This window comes from Malus domestica, chromosome 06, assembly GCF_042453785.1.
Source record: "Malus domestica chromosome 06, GDT2T_hap1".
NCBI lineage: Eukaryota > Viridiplantae > Streptophyta > Magnoliopsida > Rosales > Rosaceae > Malus > Malus domestica.
The window spans coordinates 15,310,779-15,328,879 of NC_091666.1; the positions used below are offsets into that span (position 1 = coordinate 15,310,779).

Consider the following 18,101-nt stretch of genomic DNA (forward strand, 5'->3'; position numbering starts at 1 on the left):
CTTTGTCTATTTTAATATCTATTCCTCCATTAAATTTATGAGTTTTTGTATCAATGTGGTGCAAATGTTAGACATTAGCCCATATAAGAATCTTACTCTTACCATATCATCAATTTAATGAGGTTTCAAAGTTGAGATCTTTTCTAATAATAAATAATAAATTAATCGCCCAAATCTGGTAGTGTGTCGTTGGCTTATAACTAAGTTGAACATTGAAATGATTGATTGGATTGAAGATAAGTCAAATCGGTGAAAGATTCATTAGCAACTCTTATTGAGGTTGCATTAAGCACGCCCTAAACCATTAGGTTAGTAGGGTTTGTCCCACCTCCAATGTCACAGCCCGTCCCTGATTTTAAGAGTTTTAAAGTTTTAATAAAGGATTTTACAAAAATGCCCTTTGAGATACGCACATTATTCGAGATTAATCGTTGTGTCGTGCCATCTAAGATTTGTTTTCTTGACATATCCTCGTAGTACTCGTCTCTACGGACGTGTGGGCGCTGACGATTCGTTATTTGGAGTTATAACGAAAAAGATTTTAAAGTTTGAAGTTTGGGCATTTTATAAATTTTATTATTAAAATTTGGATGGTCCAGATTTAATGAAGAATTAAATGGATGGCTGGGATGAGAGAAGAAGGTTTGTGTGTGTGTGCGCGTAAGAAGAAGAAGAAGAAGAATGAGGATTGGGCAGTCGGGAAGAAAGAAGAAAGGAAAAAAAAATGGGATTGGGCAAAACTGCCCAATCTGAAAGAAGAAGGAGGGGACGAATCAGGAGAAGAGAGAAGGAGAGGATGGCCAATCGGAACAGAGGAAAGGAGGAAAGGAGAGAGGGCGAGAAGCGGAGGAGAGAAGGAAGAAAAATGGGTCTTCACCCACGACCCGTTTCGACCCGCGACACCCACACCCAAATTCCGACGATTTTCACCGGATTTCTCACAAATTGGATCAAGGTACCACTTTCAATCAATACCTAGGCCTTCCCTCTTCATGTTTCACCCCAAAAATCATGAAATTTCGTGGTGATTTCGCGAAGAACACCCACACGGGTGCCGCGACCTTTTTGTCCAAATTCTTCAAACCTTGAAATGTTTTCTTTCAATTACTAACACCATTAGTATTCCCTTAGGACCTGGAACAAAGCCCAAGCTTTGATTTGGACGGTGGAGTTGATTTGAAGGTCGAATTGGAACTCACCCAATTCTAGGGTCCGCACGGAAATGGATGAATTTGAAGTGTTTCCAGGCAACATTGGCCTTGGCCACAGGTATGAAAGTTGCTCTACTCATTGAGATCTTCGATTCTGTATTTTTTGAAAATTTTTGGAAATAGTTAGATTTTCCGGCGAGCCGGGGCGGCCGACCGCCACCCGCGGCGGTCCGTGCGGCGGCGCGTGGCCAATGGCCCGCCAATGTCATTCTTAGCATGTGTTTAAGGTTCTAGGTTCAGTTTTGATAATTGTTGGACGTAAATTGAGTAATTGAACCTAAGTTCGTTACGATTCGTGGTTAGGCGAAAATGTGAATTGACGATCCAACCGTTGGATCGTCACCAAACTTTGATATGTTGTAATACGTAATATTTGAGGATTATAGGAACTTACGGATTGGGAATCCAATTTACGGATATTCCAGAATTGGAGTTGTAAGTTCATAAAATAAAATGTTAACCGTCACTTGGTTTTGGAAATTGACGGAGATCCGACCGTTGGATGGTAATAAAATTTTAGGATGTTGTCCTAGAGGTATATTGTGGACCTCTGGAAGTTATGGATTTGAAATCTGAGTTGCAGATCTTTCGGATCGAACTACGCAGTGACGTGTTTTATATAAGTTATATTCTATCGATATGATTTCTGAGGTTGGATTTGATTATTGTTCTAGGCGCCGATCGTCATGACGCCTTGATGTGTTGCGCTAGGGAGTTGTTGGGCGAACTCCAGGTGAGTGGGCAGTATTTTCTGTTTATACCTATATACTATGAATTTTCCCAGAAATTGAGTTTTAATGAAAGTATGTTTCTAAAATGCCATGCATGCATGATATGAATTATATGAATTGATAATTGATGCATATATATATGTGAATTGGTGTTGTGGACGCACATGTGAGTATCAGGTGAGTTTTATGTTATTCATGTGAATCATTGATGATGTGTATTATGTGGATAGCTCATAACCTGCAATCATGGTGTTAGTGCTTATATTATTCACCCGCACCGCACGCTCACCTTGGATCCAAGTAGGTGCATGTCGTACAGACCATGAGAGGGTTCCGACATGTCGTACAGACCATGAGAGGGTTCCGACATACTAGTCGAACAAACCACCGAGGTGGTTCCGACTAGTAAGTGACTTTAGATTATGTGCACAGATGATTGATGAGAGAAGCACTAGAGCGTATTATTATACCATTCCTATCGTACAGACTACTTCAGGTAGTTCCGATTCATGTGCAGTGTAGTGCCGTACAGGTCACCGAGGTGACTCCGGTTTGGATTGGATATTGAGCTATAGAATTAACCGTACAAGACCAACTGCAGGGTCTCCGGTTGATTCATTATTTCACCTGTTATTTTGATGCATCATTCATTCTGTTTTTGACAGTTATAGCATGGCATCCTTTCTGGTTTTAAGAAAAATTGATGATTCGAGATATAAGAAAAGTTATATGCTATAATGCTATTTTCTGGGAAAGTATACAGGTTTTACAGCGAGGGGTTAGAAATGTTTTAAATGAAATGTTTTCGAAAAACTTTGTTTTACTGACCCACTCAATTTTGTTTTGCGCCCCTCAAGGTTCTTGATAGCAGAGCTTTGGTGGCCACGAGGAATCCAACGGTGTTCTGATAGAATTCACAAAAGTATGACTCACCCTCGGGTGTTTCATCTTAGTAATTGTATTTTTTTAAAGCTTCCGAACTGTGTAAATGGTTACGTCACTCTCACGTGACGGCCAGCATACCCTCCTTCGGGACGGGGTGTGTCATCCAACATGCGAGTAGCAAATCACCTTGAAAAAAGAAAAATTACTAAAATTCAAACAAACTAATAGTCTTTCACTTATTTGGAAGTCAAATGTGGCTTCAATACTTTGGGTGTTTTAAGTATTAAATTTGAATTCCATAACTGTTTAGATTTTTTACTTTTAATCAGAGAGAGCGTTAGGGGTGCAAAAGGTATAGAGGCATAGGGCCCCAAATTTCTATTGGGTCCCAAAAAAAGTTATCCTCTTATATATTACATATGAGTATAAATTTGCTAATAAAAAATTTCTAACTGAAAAGAAAAATCATCATCAATTGATTTTCTCTATATAAGATTAAGTGGAGCTTATACTTAATTTATTTATTTTTCACTTTGCTCTAGCAAATACAAAAAATTGTGTACCACTTTTCTTTAGCAATAAAACTAATTTGTGTATTACTTTCTTTCACAAATACAAGCGTATTTCTGTATCTCTCTTTTAATCGTGCTCCATTTTTTCATGGATGAACCCTAAATCATGATTCATGGCATTAGACATTGTTCAATTAGTAAAAGTGTGATGTTGATTTCATTAAGTTTGAATATTGATTGTAGAACTTTGTGTGACTCTATTGTCCAAAAAATTATTATGTTTTTAAATAAAGAGGGTTTTTTAATTAAAAAAAATTCGCACAAGAACTCAAAAATGTCAAAGACCGCCCCACTTTTAATCTCAATCATTTATTCTTGTATCATTTAATGCTATGCAACATTGAAGAAATTTGTTTAGAAGTCATAAGATTTATGTAAGCTATTATTTTCCTCAATGCTCTTCTGCTAGACTAATAGATTTAAGTTATATAGACATATGGTAATGGAAAATAAAAAAATCTAAGATGACAATTCGGTGATTGTGACAGTTTCTCTTTCACAAAATATCATAGCCTCTCTTTGTCAAAGAGGAGATCATAAATGTGGACTTTATTGTGATTATGAAGTATCTCTATATTTATTTCCAAAAAAAAAAAAAAAGTATCTCTATATTTTAGATTCGTAAAGAGAAAAGGTCGAGACAAAAGCTCCGTTTGGTATTGTTTTAATTTTTCCTTAAAAAATTGCTTCATTTTAAAGTAAAAGTATTTGGTAAACTAAAATATTTTGTTTAATTTAAAAGCAATAATTTTTCCATAAATAATCTCTATGGTTTGTACATATACTTTGTATACAGATATAGATTAACGTCTTAATTTGGTCTAAGAGAAATTTGAAATCTGGTCCATATGAACCGTGAAAAAAGTTAAGATTTTACTATAAAATTAACTGATAATATAGGAAGTAATCCAACTTACTTACGTATCTTCCAAAAATGTAATGAAGAATAATTGAGCATTTGCTGAGTCCTTTGTGACTGACTGGGAGAAAGGAGTACTTGCATGGTAGCTTAAAGTTTCAGACGTGACAGAAAACATACATATGGTCGAGTGTTCATTTATTCCATTGAGGTATGGGGAGTACATTGATTCAATGTGACATTAATTTGTTCCAACATCGGATACCTTTGCTTCGCCAACTTGTACAATGCCTGCATAATATTACTGCACATGAAGCGATGGTCGTGAAAGTGGAATCCGGATCCTTGCCAGATCTTCTTTATGAGGATCCTAAAAATTTGTTAATCGTGTCCGTTCATCATGCATCGTGCGATTAAAAATTATTTTAAATATTTTTATTTAAAATTAAACACAAACAGTACCTGACAAAAATTGACCGTACGATGTACGATGAACGGACATGATTCATGAATCTCCAGGATCCTCACCAAAAGGATTCGGAGAGGATCCTGTTGGTTGAAAGTGTTCACAAATAGTACCTAACGAAATATGGCCACATGATGTAAAACGAACAGATAAAATGTGTAGAACCCTAGGATCCTCACTCCAAGAAATCGGAAGAAGATCGATGACATGAAGTATATAGCTATTTTATTGGAAACATGTTCAGCTTCACGTGGCATTTTGATCTAACAATGCTAATATGATGCGAAGAGAAATTCACACATACTTTGTATCAAGGTTCTAGTCAGGCGGCGGGCTAGGGCCTAACGTCTAGGCGGGTGCCTAGGTGGACTAGGCGGATTTAAATAAATATATTATATTTCGTGTAAACAAATATATGTTTATACTTAAAATATATATATATATATATATATATTTTCATCATAAACTACAAAATAGAATGACATATATATTATGAAGTATTGAAACATAATAAAAACATGGGGAACAAGTATATAATGTGTTCATTTAACTATTCAGCAAGCCTTTTACAATTAATTGAAAAAAATAAAAAATAAAATGAAAGTTATCTATTTTTTGTTTAAGTAAGTCACAACCTAAGCAAGTGCCTCCTCAAGTCTATGCATTCTTTCTTAATTTTCAAACGCTTAGGCATTAATCGAGACGGTGACCAGCCGCCTAGCGCCTAGGCATGGATTTTTAGAATAGTACTTTGCATTATTAAACTAAACGTTGGGATGACTATGAATTGTCATACATATGTAAATCCAATTTAACAGATCACGTCATTAGAATTTGAGGTAATTAGGTTATGTGGTGGTTTTTTTTGGGGGGGGGGGGGAAGGAGAAGAGAAATGCTAAGCCGACTCTGTTAAAGTGGAACTCTTTACAGATTCTATGTCACCTTACTGTTTAATGTCAATTCATATGCAACATTATAAAATTTTGTGTAAAAAATATGAGATGACAGAGAGTTCATGAAGAGTACCACTTTTGAGAGAGTCTACCTGCTAAGGCATGCTTCCGCTAGTAGAGAGGGGAATGAATAAAGAGGAAGAATGAATAAAAGCAAAATTTTGAAAGTGAAAATAACTTAAATTAGTTGGTATTTTTTTATTTTTTAGTTATTAGTTATCATTTTATGTATTATCCGTATATAATTCTTTTAGGGTGCGTTTGTTGTATCGGACTATTTCGGACTGGATTAGCTTCAGGGACTACGCTGAATTGGCTTAGACTAGATTAAGCTGGACCGACTTAGTGAAGTGTTTGGTATAATGTCAGACTAAATTACGGACTATATTTTATTTTTGCCATTTTTAGTTCACTTGTTGCCTTAAAAATTAAATAAAAATTAATAATAAAGGGGGCAATACCATCCAAGTCTAGAGTTGACTGGATTTGAACCACATTTTCTTTCCCTTTTCCTTTTTTACTCTACCTCGTTTCTCTTGTCCATGATTTTCTCTCTGTTGAATTGAAATTTCTAGCCTCAAATCTTGCATCAATCTCTTAATTTTCTTCTTCAATTAAGCACTGGGAGATGGGGTCAGTTCGTGGTTTAGAGGTCTACACCCTCCGATTTACAAAATCCCCAAATCAAATAAAAAAAATCTCAGCCCTCTCAATTCCAAGACCTAAGCCTCCTGAGAACTTCTTCGATTTTCAAAAAGCCAATCTCTCGATTTTCTTCTCGGAGGTGACTCTAGTGATGGTAGCTTCGCCAAGACCTCCACTAACATGCCGATATTTCTACATGCGGGCTCAAGAATTCAAGTTGAATCAACAATTCTCAAATTGAAAAGTTGTGCAAATTGAACTGACCCATAAATTAAAAAGCTTCGCATATGATATGAGAGGAAGAGCGGAAAGAAGATGCCACCAAACTCTATAGACGACACAAGCAAGGCTGTTGGAGTTATTGAGAAGGTTGATTTCTGGAACAAGTCAGTCGGAATTGCCGACAATGCAGATAAATTAGTAATTTGAGCAGAGAGCAGCAACTATGATGCTTAAACCATGTAGAAAGTGGGAGAAGGCGGAGAAGACGAAGTGAAGACTGTTTCCTGTTAGTATTGCTTAATACCAAGGTTTTGCTTGGGATTAGATAACACCCTTTATTGAGGTGCGAAGGAACAGCCAGTGGAAGCGAGTCTCATTTAAGTTATTACTTTGTCGTTCCAAACACGGAACTATAGTCCCAGCTAACGGGCCCTAAAATCTCTCCCGTCTTGCATTCCTTCTCCACTCTTCTATATATCAGATTTTTTTTTAAATATATTTCCTTTTTATCTCTACAAAAACAAAAAAACAAAAAAAAAAACAAAAAAAAAAACAAAAAAATTAAAAATAAATAATTATTAATCGGGCCCTAATATTTTTTAGGATAATATACACCTCTTCAACCTAAACTTACATAAATCAGAGGTTATGTCTTTATCTTTCACCATATGGCGTAAATATTGGAAGACTTATCATTTTTTTAACAAAAACATTGAAAGAATTATTATATATTCGTAATAGAAGCAATGCCATTTAGTAATTTATGGGCTAATTGATGCATGTACTTTCTTATATCTGAAGCACAACAAATAAAAGGAAGTGTTATTGGCACTCCAAAAATTTCATTCTACACTTCTCACAAATGTATTTTTCTTTCCAAATATAGAAAGTTTGGAGTGTAGAATGAGATTTTTAAAGTGCCAATAACAATTCTTAAAATAAAAACTAAAAACTAAATACAAAATAATTATTATTTTACTTCGATAGTTTCTCGGCTCTCATATTTTTATTTTTCTTTTGGGCTTGTTTGTTTGAGTGGATGGATCTTCACATAAAAATTTTGGACAAGTGTGGTAGTTCTAGTGTGGGCTTAGAATCAAATGCATAGAGATCCATAAATGGTCCTAATTCATCATCCGGCAAAAGAGGTGTTTGGGCTAGACATTTTTGTTTTTCGATTTTGAAGACTCAGAGAAATTTGTTCAAATGTCATTTTCTAATGGCTTAAGAAGACTTAATATTATGCTTTAACATTATTTTTTTTTACTTGTAAGTAAAACGTCTTAGATTCAAATCTCATATATAAAAAGTTTGGCACCCTATTTATTCTCCAACCTTCTAGTGTAAATATATCATTACTAAAAAAAAAAAAAAAGGGACAAATATTTGTGCTTCAATCTTTTTTGAATTTTGCTCTTTTTACGTGTCAAAAAAATTTAACTAACTCTATAGTTACTTGCATTTAAGGGTCCCTTCAGTATTTCATTTTGAATTCAATTTTTTAGACTCAAAAACAATTTTTTTTCTATTCGAGCTTGGCAAGCCTATTTTCAAAACTGCGACTACAAAAATATGCCTGATTTCTGAGAATATACTTTTTATGTTTTTGAATCAACTCCACCCCTAGCAATCCCCTAGGCTATTTGGGCAATCAAATTCCCCAAACCCCCCCAAAACAAGCTCTAATCTTTCCTAATATAACTGATTTCTGAGAACAGACTTTTTATGTTTTTGAATCAACTCCACCCCTAGCAATCCTGTCACAGCCCGTCCCGGAGGTACTTTTGACGGGAATGTGAAATGACAGAATTGCCTTTATTGGACATTAAGGTACGTAGGTACGTAACGTTATTTTGAAAATAGCATTGGTTGGATGGGATTTTATTGGAAATTGATTTGTGGTATGTTTGGTTAGGATGAAGTGGAGGGTGTGGATTATTTTGGACCACACCTGATCTTCCTCTCTCCCTCTCTTCCCCCGTGCTTTCCCTGTCTCTGTCTCTCCCTCACAAACTCACACCCTCACACACCCATATCGTACGGACCACCACCAAAACCCTTCAAAACTTGACGGATCGGGGCAAATAAGGTATGTATCTTCATCGTTTTGACGTCCTGAGTTCATTGGTACTAGTTTTAGGAAGTGAAACCTTCGATTTCACGTAGATCCCAAACCTCCATTTTTGAGGTACTGTTCATGCGAACGTAAAATGTTGTGTTTCAGGAGATTTCAAGCTTGTGGTGAGCTTTAGGAGGTCCTAAGGAAGCTCGGGGACGTTCGTTGGAGAATTTTGGACGCCGGGATCGTAGGTTTCAAGTTTGGCCGAACCCTTGGTTTTTGCAAGGTGAGATTTCGTAGTTTTTAGGCCCTAAAACTAGTCCAACGTGATAGTACACTCTTAGGGCTTCAATTTGGTATAAAATACGAAGAAAATGGGTGAAAAACGAAGGAGAACAGTGAGTTTGAAAATCGGCCGGAGTTCGGCCGGAGTCCGGCCACCGGAGAACCAGTCCGGCGAGACCCTGCGAGGAAGATGACACGTGCGCTGCACGTGCTGCGCGTGGCCAGCGCGTGGACCCGTGCCACGTGTGGCGCGTGGGGCTTCCAAAAAATTTTTCTAAAAATTTCCCGACGCTCGTGACGTCGAGTAGGTCGATGTGGTATATTCATATACCAAAATTGAGCATCGTATGAGAAGTTATTTCGAATTATTGGTGATATGCTTAAAATTAATGTTTTTATAGTTGTTTCGCATATAGGTGAGACGTATCCCGAGGACGACCGCATCCAGGGACGCCACGGGGGTTACGACCCGTCGACTTATCAGTGAGTGGGCAGTTTTGTTTTCGTATTACCTATATACTATTGTTTTTCCCAGAAAAATGCTTTTATGAGAAATTATGTTTTGAAAATGCCATGCATAGAATTATTTGGAAAATGTGAATTTCATACGAGTTATATGATTGATATATGATGCATACATGTTGCATGGTGCTGTGGAGGCATAGGTAAGTCAGGTGAGTTCATTTATTCATTGAATTGTTGTTGAGATGTTTTGAGCTCATAACCTGCACCCTAGGTGTTAGTGCTTATTTTATTCACCACACCGCACGCTCGCCTTGGATCCAAGTAGGTGGATGTCGTACAGACCATGTGAGGGTTCCGACATGCCAGTCGTACAGACCATTAGAGGGGTTCCGACTGGTGGGTGACCTTAGATATGCGCGCTGATGATATGATGAGAGAAGCACTAGAGCGTATTTTTACACCTTTCATCGTATAGAATACCTTACGTAGTTCCGAGTGATGTGCAGAGTAGGGCCGTATAGGTCACTGTGGTGACTCCGGCTTAGTGGGATTTGAGCTATTGAATTAATCGTATAGGACCAACTGCAGGGTCTCCGATTGATTCCTTATTTCACCTGATTTATATTTTGATTTATGGCATGGCATGTTTTCTTGAAAATGTTAAAGATTTGAGATTTAAATGTTGAGATTTTATATGGTTATATATTTCTGGGAAAGTATACAGGTTTATACAGGTTTTTACGGCGAGGGGATATAACTGTTTTAATGAAATGTTTTGCAAAACTAATTTGTTTTACTGACCCACTCATTTTGTTTTGCGCCCCTCCAGGTTCTAGTTTAGCGGTGGTTGGCTCACGAGGTCCTTTCCGGCTTTCTGACAGATTTGGGACATGTAGGACTCACCTGAGGGTGATGTATTCTTATTTTAGTCCTACTTGACTGCAGTTAACCTATGCTCTGAACTTATGTGTTTACTTGTAACTCGTCCGGTTATGTCCGTAGGTGGTTATGTTGAGTTTGGTTTGAATTTCTGTTGATTTATGTTGTTGTTACGCTTCCGTGTCGTGCTTATGGTTACGTCACGCCCACGTGACGGCCAGCACACCTGGATCCTCCGGATCAGGGTGTGTCAGTTTGGTATCAGAGCTTAGGTTGCAGTCCTGTAAATTGTTAATGTCTTAACGATCTTTTGATGTTTTCTGTCAGAATCATGCCGCCTCGTAGAGAGCGTAGGGAGTCCCGCCGTACTTCTGAACCTAATTTCCCGGATATTACTCAGTTAGGAGAAGCGATGGCCCAGGCTTTACAGAATGTGATTCGTCCTCCCCCTCCTCCGAGGACACCTCTGGAGACCATGTACAACTTGAAGTTAGATCGGTTTATGGGTAATGAAAGTCATGAGGGGGCAGAGAAATGGCTAGATCATATTGAGAAAACCTTCCAGGTGATGCAGAGTCAGGGGAATCTCCCTGCTAATAGGTGGGTGGAGACCACCACTTGGTTTCTGGGTCGTGAACCAGCAGCATGGTGGATAAATCAGACTAGGTATATGTCACCTGAGACGGCAGCCGACTGGAAAGTATTCAAAGAGCATTTTATGAAGAGATTCGTTCCTCCTGAGTATATTGACCGTAAGAAGCAGGAATTCACCAGGTTGAAACAGAGAAATATGTCGGCACATGAATATTATAGAAAGTTTACTGATTTGTCTCGTTATGACACTGATACAGCTGGTAATCAGGGAGAGATGCTTCGACGTTTCAAGTTGGGATCTAAGAAGAAGTGGCGTACCTTTGCCAATGCACTTCCCTGCGCTGATTATCATGAGTATTTCGAGATTTTGGTTAGGATGGAGGACTCTGATAATCTTCCTGACAGTGAGGATGACGAGGACAAGAATGAGGGTCAGAAGAAGAATGATAAGGGTAAGGGTATTTCTATTCCTGGACCTCGACAGACACAGAGTTTTAAGAAGAGTGGAGCGAGTTCGAGTTCTTCTAGTGGGGGATATAGTTTTACTGGCCCGAGGAGAGGTGGTGGAAGATTTTCTGGTGGACCCAGATTTCAGGGTCAGAGGGACGCTGGTGGATCTGGCGCTCCATGGTGCCGCCGCTGTAACTCCCGTCACCATGGTGAGTGTAGGAGAGGTTCTGGTGCTTGTTTTACGTGTGGGCAGATGGGACATCGGGCTTCTCAGTGCCCCCAGGGTCAGCAGAGACCGCAGCAGACTAATATGCCACCTCCAGCACCAGTTCAGCAGAGTTTTGGACCGGGTGGTTATGGCCAGTCGAGTCGTGGTGGTGCCTACCACTATCAGGGGGATGCTGCTCCGTATGCTTCCGGACCTTATCAGTATTCTCAGGAGCCATATCCTCAGGCAGGGTATTCTCAGGATTTTGGAGGTTATTCTTCTTATTCCTCTATGCCAACTGGTGGATCGCAGTGGCATCAGGGAGGTCAGCCCCGTCAGGGGGAAATTGCTACTGGTGGTGCAGGATCATCCAGGCAGCCTAGACAGCCAGGCCAGGGACGTAATCCTCAGGGACGAGGTAATCAGGGCAATAGAGGCCGAGGTGGACGTCAGCAAGCTCAGGGGCGAGTTAATCATATGTCCCTGCAGGAGGCTCAGAACCATCCAGACTTGATAATGGGTACGTTAAATGTTCTTGGTCATTTTGCTAAGGTTTTGATTGATTGTGGTGCTACGCACTCTGTGATTTCTCATACGTTTGCTCAAATAACCCAACCTCACCCTTCACCTCTAGGATTTGATTTAGAGTTTGCCATGCCTAGAGGAGATAAATGTTATGTGGATAGTGTGTATCTGGGGTGTCCAGTGATGGTTGAGGGCGTGATTATGTCCGCTGATCTTATTCCGTTAGATATTGTGGATTTTGATGTAATTTTAGGGGCCGATTGGTTACACCATAATCGTGCCCATATTGATTGTTATGGTAAATCAGTTACTTTTTATCGTCCTGGATTACCCGAGGTTACTTTTGTGGGCGAGAGAAGTGGGGTGAGACATGGAGTTATTTCTGCCATGAGGGCGAGGAAATTATTATCGAAGGGTTGTCAGGGATATTTGGCACATGTGGTATTAAATGATGTTGCTCCTACTAGTATAGAAGAAGTTGGTGTGGTCAGACATTATCCGGATGTTTTCCCTGATGATTTGCCGGGATTGCCGCCAGACAGAGAGGTGGAATTCTCTATTGATTTGCTTCCAGGTACGGACCCTATATCTCTGACTCCTTATAGAATGGCTCCTGCTGAGTTGAGAGAATTAAAAATCCAGTTGCAAGAATTACTTGATAAAGGTTTTATTCAACCTAGTTCTTCACCTTGGGGTGCCCCAGTATTATTTGTGAAGAAGAAGGATGGAACTCTTCGATTGTGTATTGATTATAGACAATTGAACCGGGTAACGATTAAAAACCGTTATCCATTGCCTCGCATTGATGATTTGTTTGATCAGCTGAAAGGTGCGTGTGTATTTTCTAAGATTGATTTGAGATCTGGGTATTATCAATTGAAGATTAAGGAAGATGATGTACCTAAGACGGCTTTCCGGACTCGGTACGGGCATTATGAATTTTTGGTTATGCCATTTGGGTTGACTAATGCACCTGCAGCTTTTATGAGATTAATGAATGAGGTATTCCAGAAATATCTTGATAAATTCGTTATTGTTTTTATTGACGATATTCTGGTATACTCTAAGTCCCAAGCAGATCATATCCGACACCTTAATTTGGTGTTAAGGAAATTAAGGGAGCATCAGTTGTATGCCAAGTTCAGTAAATGTCAGTTTTGGTTGACTGAAGTGGCATTTTTGGGGCATGTTGTATCAGCTCAAGGTATTCAAGTTGATCCTCAAAAGATTGCAGCAGTGGAGAATTGGGAGCAACCTCGAACCGTCACGGAGGTACGAAGTTTTCTTGGCTTAGCAGGTTATTATCGACGGTTCGTTCAGGATTTCTCTATGATTGCTTTACCGTTGACAAAGTTGACCAGGAAGGATGTTAAATTTGAGTGGGATGAGAATTGTGAGCGGAGTTTTCAGCAATTAAAGTATTGCCTCACTCATGCACCGGTGTTGGTACTTCCTGACGATAGCGGTAATTTTGAGATATATAGTGATGCTTCATTAAATGGTTTGGGATGTGTTTTGATGCAGCATAATAAGGTGATTGCCTATGCTTCTAGGCAGTTGAAAAATCATGAAAGGAATTATCCTACTCACGATCTTGAATTGGCAGCAATTGTTTTTGCTTTGAAAATTTGGAGACATTATTTGTATGGTGAGAAGTGTAAGATCTTCACTGATCATAAGAGTCTTCAGTACTTATTCACCCAGCATGATCTTAATCTTCGTCAGCGAAGGTGGATGGAATTGCTAAGTGATTATGATTGTTCTATTGAATACCATCCAGGTCGTGCTAATGTAGTAGCGGATGCACTGAGTAGGAAACCTCAAGGTAGGCTTAATGCCTTATATGCTAGTCGTGTTCCTCTTCTTGCTGAATTGAGGACAACGGGGGTAAGGTTGGAAATTGAAGACCGAGATGGAGCTTTTCTTGCTAGTTTTCAAGTCAGGCCAGTTTTGGTGGACCGTATACTTGCAGCTCAGATGGTGAATGAGGAAGTTCAGGAGTTGGTTCAGTTAAGAAGTGAAGGGAAAAAGAAAGACCTCAGAATTCGGGAATCAGATGGTATGCTCATGCAAGAAGACAGAATGTATGTTCCGAATAATGAGGAATTGAAGAAGGAAATTCTGGACGAAGCACATTGTTCAGCTTATGCAATGCATCCGGGAGGAACAAAAATGTATCATACCATTCGACCATTTTATTATTGGCCGGGTATGAAAAGAGAAATTGCAGAATATGTGAGTAGGTGTATTATTTGCCAACAAGTGAAAGCAGAAAGGAAGAAGCCCTTTGGGCGAATGCAACCACTTCCCGTTCCCCAGTGGAAATGGGAAAATATAACAATGGATTTCGTGTATAAACTTCCTCGTACGCGAAGTGGATTTGATGGTATTTGGGTGATTGTGGATCGACTCACCAAGTCTGCGCATTTCATTCCTGTGAGGGAGAAATACCCTCTGAATAAATTGGCTAAGTTGTTTATTTCGAAGATTGTCAAGTATCATGGAGTCCCAGTAAATATTATCTCCGATCGAGACCCGAGGTTTACTTCTAAATTTTGGGTGGCTTTTCAGGAAGCTCTGGGTACTCAATTATTGTATAGCACAGCTTATCATCCTCAAACTGATGGGCAATCAGAGAGGACCATTCAGACGTTGGAGGATATGTTGAGATCTTCAGTACTGCAATTTGGTGATTCTTGGCATGATCGTCTGGACTTAATGGAGTTTGCTTATAATAATAGTTTTCACTCGAGCATTGGTATGTCCCCATTCGAGGCACTTTATGGTAGGGCGTGTCGAACGCCATTATGTTGGTCTGAGGTTGGCGAACGGATATTAGAAGGCCCTGAGATCGTAGATGAGACGACTCAAAATGTTCAGGTAATTAAGTCAAACCTGAAAGCAGCCCAGGATCGACAGAAGAGTTTAGCGGATCGGCATACTACTGATCGAGTGTATGATGTGGGTGATTGGGTATTCTTGAAATTGTCGCCTTGGAGAGGTGTGGTACGATTTGGGAAAAGAGGAAAGCTAAGTCCGAGATATATTGGACCTTATGTGATCATTGAAAGAGTTGGTGAAGTTGCCTACCGGTTGGAACTGCCTCCGGAGTTATCTAAGGTCCATAATGTGTTCCATGTCTCTATGCTTCGGCATTATGTTTCTGATCCTTCTCATGTGATTCCTCCTCAACCGTTAGAGATTAATCCGGATTTGACTTATGATGAGGAACCGGTCACTATATTGGATTGGAAGGATAAAGTTCTAAGGAACAAGACGGTGAGTTTAGTCAAGGTGTTGTGGAGGAACCATTCTGCAGAGGAAGCTACTTGGGAGACGGAAGACCGGATGAGAGAGATGTACCCAAGATTATTCTACGAGTATTGAATTATGATTTGGTTATGGGAATTTCGGGGACGAAATTCTATAAGGAGGGGAGATTGTCACAGCCCGTCCCGGAGGTACTTTTGACGGGAATGTGAAATGACAGAATTGCCCTTATTGGACATTAAGGTACGTAGGTACGTAACGTTATTTTGAAAATAGCATTGGTTGGATGGGATTTTATTGGAAATTGATTTGTGGTATGTTTGGTTAGGATGAAGTGGAGGGTGTGGATTATTTTGGACCACACCTGATCTTCCTCTCTCCCTCTCTTCCCCCGTGCTTTCCCTGTCTCTGTCTCTCCCTCACAAACTCACACCCTCACACACCCATATCGTACGGACCACCACCAAAACCCTTCAAAACTTGACGGATCGGGGCAAATAAGGTATGTATCTTCATCGTTTTGACGTCTTGAGTTCATTGGTACTAGTTTTAGGAAGTGAAACCTTCGATTTCACGTAGATCCCAAACCTCCATTTTTGAGGTACTGTTCATGCGAACGTAAAATGTTGTGTTTCAGGAGATTTCAAGCTTGTGGTGAGCTTTAGGAGGTCCTAAGGAAGCTCGGGGACGTTCGTTGGAGAATTTTGGACGCCGGGATCGTAGGTTTCAAGTTTGGCCGAACCCTTGGTTTTTGCAAGGTGAGATTTCGTAGTTTTTAGGCCCTAAAACTAGTCCAACGTGATAGTACACTCTTAGGGCTTCAATTTGGTATAAAATACGAAGAAAATGGGTGAAAAACGAAGGAGAACAGTGAGTTTGAAAATCGGCCGGAGTTCGGCCGGAGTCCGGCCACCGGAGAACCAGTCCGGCGAGACCCTGCGAGGAAGATGACACGTGCGCTGCACGTGCTGCGCGTGGCCAGCGCGTGGACCCGTGCCACGTGTGGCGCGTGGGGCTTCCAAAAAATTTTTCTAAAAATTTCCCGACGCTCGTGACGTCGAGTAGGTCGATGTGGTATATTCATATACCAAAATTGAGCATCGTATGAGAAGTTATTTCGAATTATTGGTGATATGCTTAAAATTAATGTTTTTATAGTTGTTTCGCATATAGGTGAGACGTATCCCGAGGACGACCGCATCCAGGGACGCCACGGGGGTTACGACCCGTCGACTTATCAGTGAGTGGGCAGTTTTGTTTTCGTATTACCTATATACTATTGTTTTTCCCAGAAAAATGCTTTTATGAGAAATTATGTTTTGAAAATGCCATGCATAGAATTATTTGGAAAATGTGAATTTCATACGAGTTATATGATTGATATATGATGCATACATGTTGCATGGTGCTGTGGAGGCATAGGTAAGTCAGGTGAGTTCATTTATTCATTGAATTGTTGTTGAGATGTTTTGAGCTCATAACCTGCACCCTAGGTGTTAGTGCTTATTTTATTCACCACACCGCACGCTCGCCTTGGATCCAAGTAGGTGGATGTCGTACAGACCATGTGAGGGTTCCGACATGCCAGTCGTACAGACCATTAGAGGGGTTCCGACTGGTGGGTGACCTTAGATATGCGCGCTGATGATATGATGAGAGAAGCACTAGAGCGTATTTTTACACCTTTCATCGTATAGACTACCTTACGTAGTTCCGAGTGATGTGCAGAGTAGGGCCGTATAGGTCACTGTGGTGACTCCGGCTTAGTGGGATTTGAGCTATTGAATTAATCGTATAGGACCAACTGCAGGGTCTCCGATTGATTCCTTATTTCACCTGATTTATATTTTGATTTATGGCATGGCATGTTTTCTTGAAAATGTTAAAGATTTGAGATTTAAATGTTGAGATTTTATATGGTTATATATTTCTGGGAAAGTATACAGGTTTATACAGGTTTTTACGGCGAGGGGATATAACTGTTTTAATGAAATGTTTTGCAAAACTAATTTGTTTTGCTGACCCACTCATTTTGTTTTGCGCCCCTCCAGGTTCTAGTTTAGCGGTGGTTGGCTCACGAGGTCCTTTCCGGCTTTCTGACAGATTTGGGACATGTAGGACTCACCTGAGGGTGATGTATTCTTATTTTAGTCCTACTTGACTGCAGTTAACCTATGCTCTGAACTTATGTGTTTACTTGTAACTCGTCCGGTTATGTCCGTAGGTGGTTATGTTGAGTTTGGTTTGAATTTCTGTTGATTTATGTTGTTGTTACGCTTCCGTGTCGTGCTTATGGTTACGTCACGCCCACGTGACGGCCAGCACACCTGGATCCTCCGGATCAGGGTGTGTCAAATCCCCTAGGCTATTTGGGCAATCCAATTCCCCAATCCCTCCAAAACAAGCTCTAACCTTTCCTAATAACCTGGGCGACAAGGGAGCCTAACAAAGCTCGTATGCACGATTAAATGGCCCAGTGATTGGGTGGAGTGACATCAGGCTGACATCATGGTGGCGTCAGCCATGATTTTGATTCTTTTTGCCCTAGGCGAGTGCAATTCAAGTGCAAGGAAGGGCGTGTTGGCCGACGGGACTGCATCGCTAGGGTTCGCGTTGCAGGCACACTAACCTTCTTAACCGTTTGATGTGCACAAGGTTCTATCCTATAGTCCAAATTTTTTCAACTAAAAAATAAAAAAGTAAATAAAAAATCTGAAACACTTTTTTACTTTTTGGCCCACGTAGGCTGTTGGATTACAAAAAATTGTAATCTAAGGGTCTATATATAATTAGGTTGATAAAAATTATTAAAAATTAAAAA

General features: G+C 39.9%; 1 protein-coding gene and 2 long non-coding RNA genes across 4 annotated transcripts; all 3 read left to right on the forward strand.

Annotated features, from left to right (window-relative positions):
• Positions 1–691: 691 nt before the first annotated feature.
• Positions 692–3,262, forward strand: LOC139196672 (uncharacterized). Of its 2 annotated transcripts, XR_011581770.1 has the most exons (4): positions 692–955; positions 1,132–1,269; positions 1,886–1,944; positions 2,800–3,262. It is a non-coding gene; the product is annotated as an uncharacterized lncRNA (long non-coding RNA). The 2 variants fall into 2 exon arrangements; XR_011581769.1 differs by having other exon boundaries at positions 1,886–3,262.
• Positions 3,263–8,395: 5,133 nt separating this feature from the next.
• LOC139196826 (uncharacterized) lies at positions 8,396–15,397 on the forward strand. Its single transcript, XM_070823170.1, has 6 exons — positions 8,396–8,634; positions 8,770–8,890; positions 9,306–9,372; positions 10,184–10,246; positions 10,561–14,591; positions 15,210–15,397. The coding sequence occupies exons 5-6, from the start codon at positions 10,565–10,567 to the stop codon at positions 15,395–15,397; spliced, it is 4,215 nt and encodes a 1,404-aa protein (XP_070679271.1). The 5' UTR covers positions 8,396–8,634; positions 8,770–8,890; positions 9,306–9,372; positions 10,184–10,246; positions 10,561–10,564.
• A 52-nt stretch (positions 15,398–15,449) lies between these two features.
• On the forward strand, positions 15,450–17,541 carry LOC139197024 (uncharacterized). The gene is made up of 5 exons (XR_011581987.1): positions 15,450–15,523; positions 15,609–15,782; positions 15,918–16,038; positions 16,454–16,520; positions 17,332–17,541. It is a non-coding gene; the product is annotated as an uncharacterized lncRNA (long non-coding RNA).
• Positions 17,542–18,101: the final 560 nt, after the last annotated feature.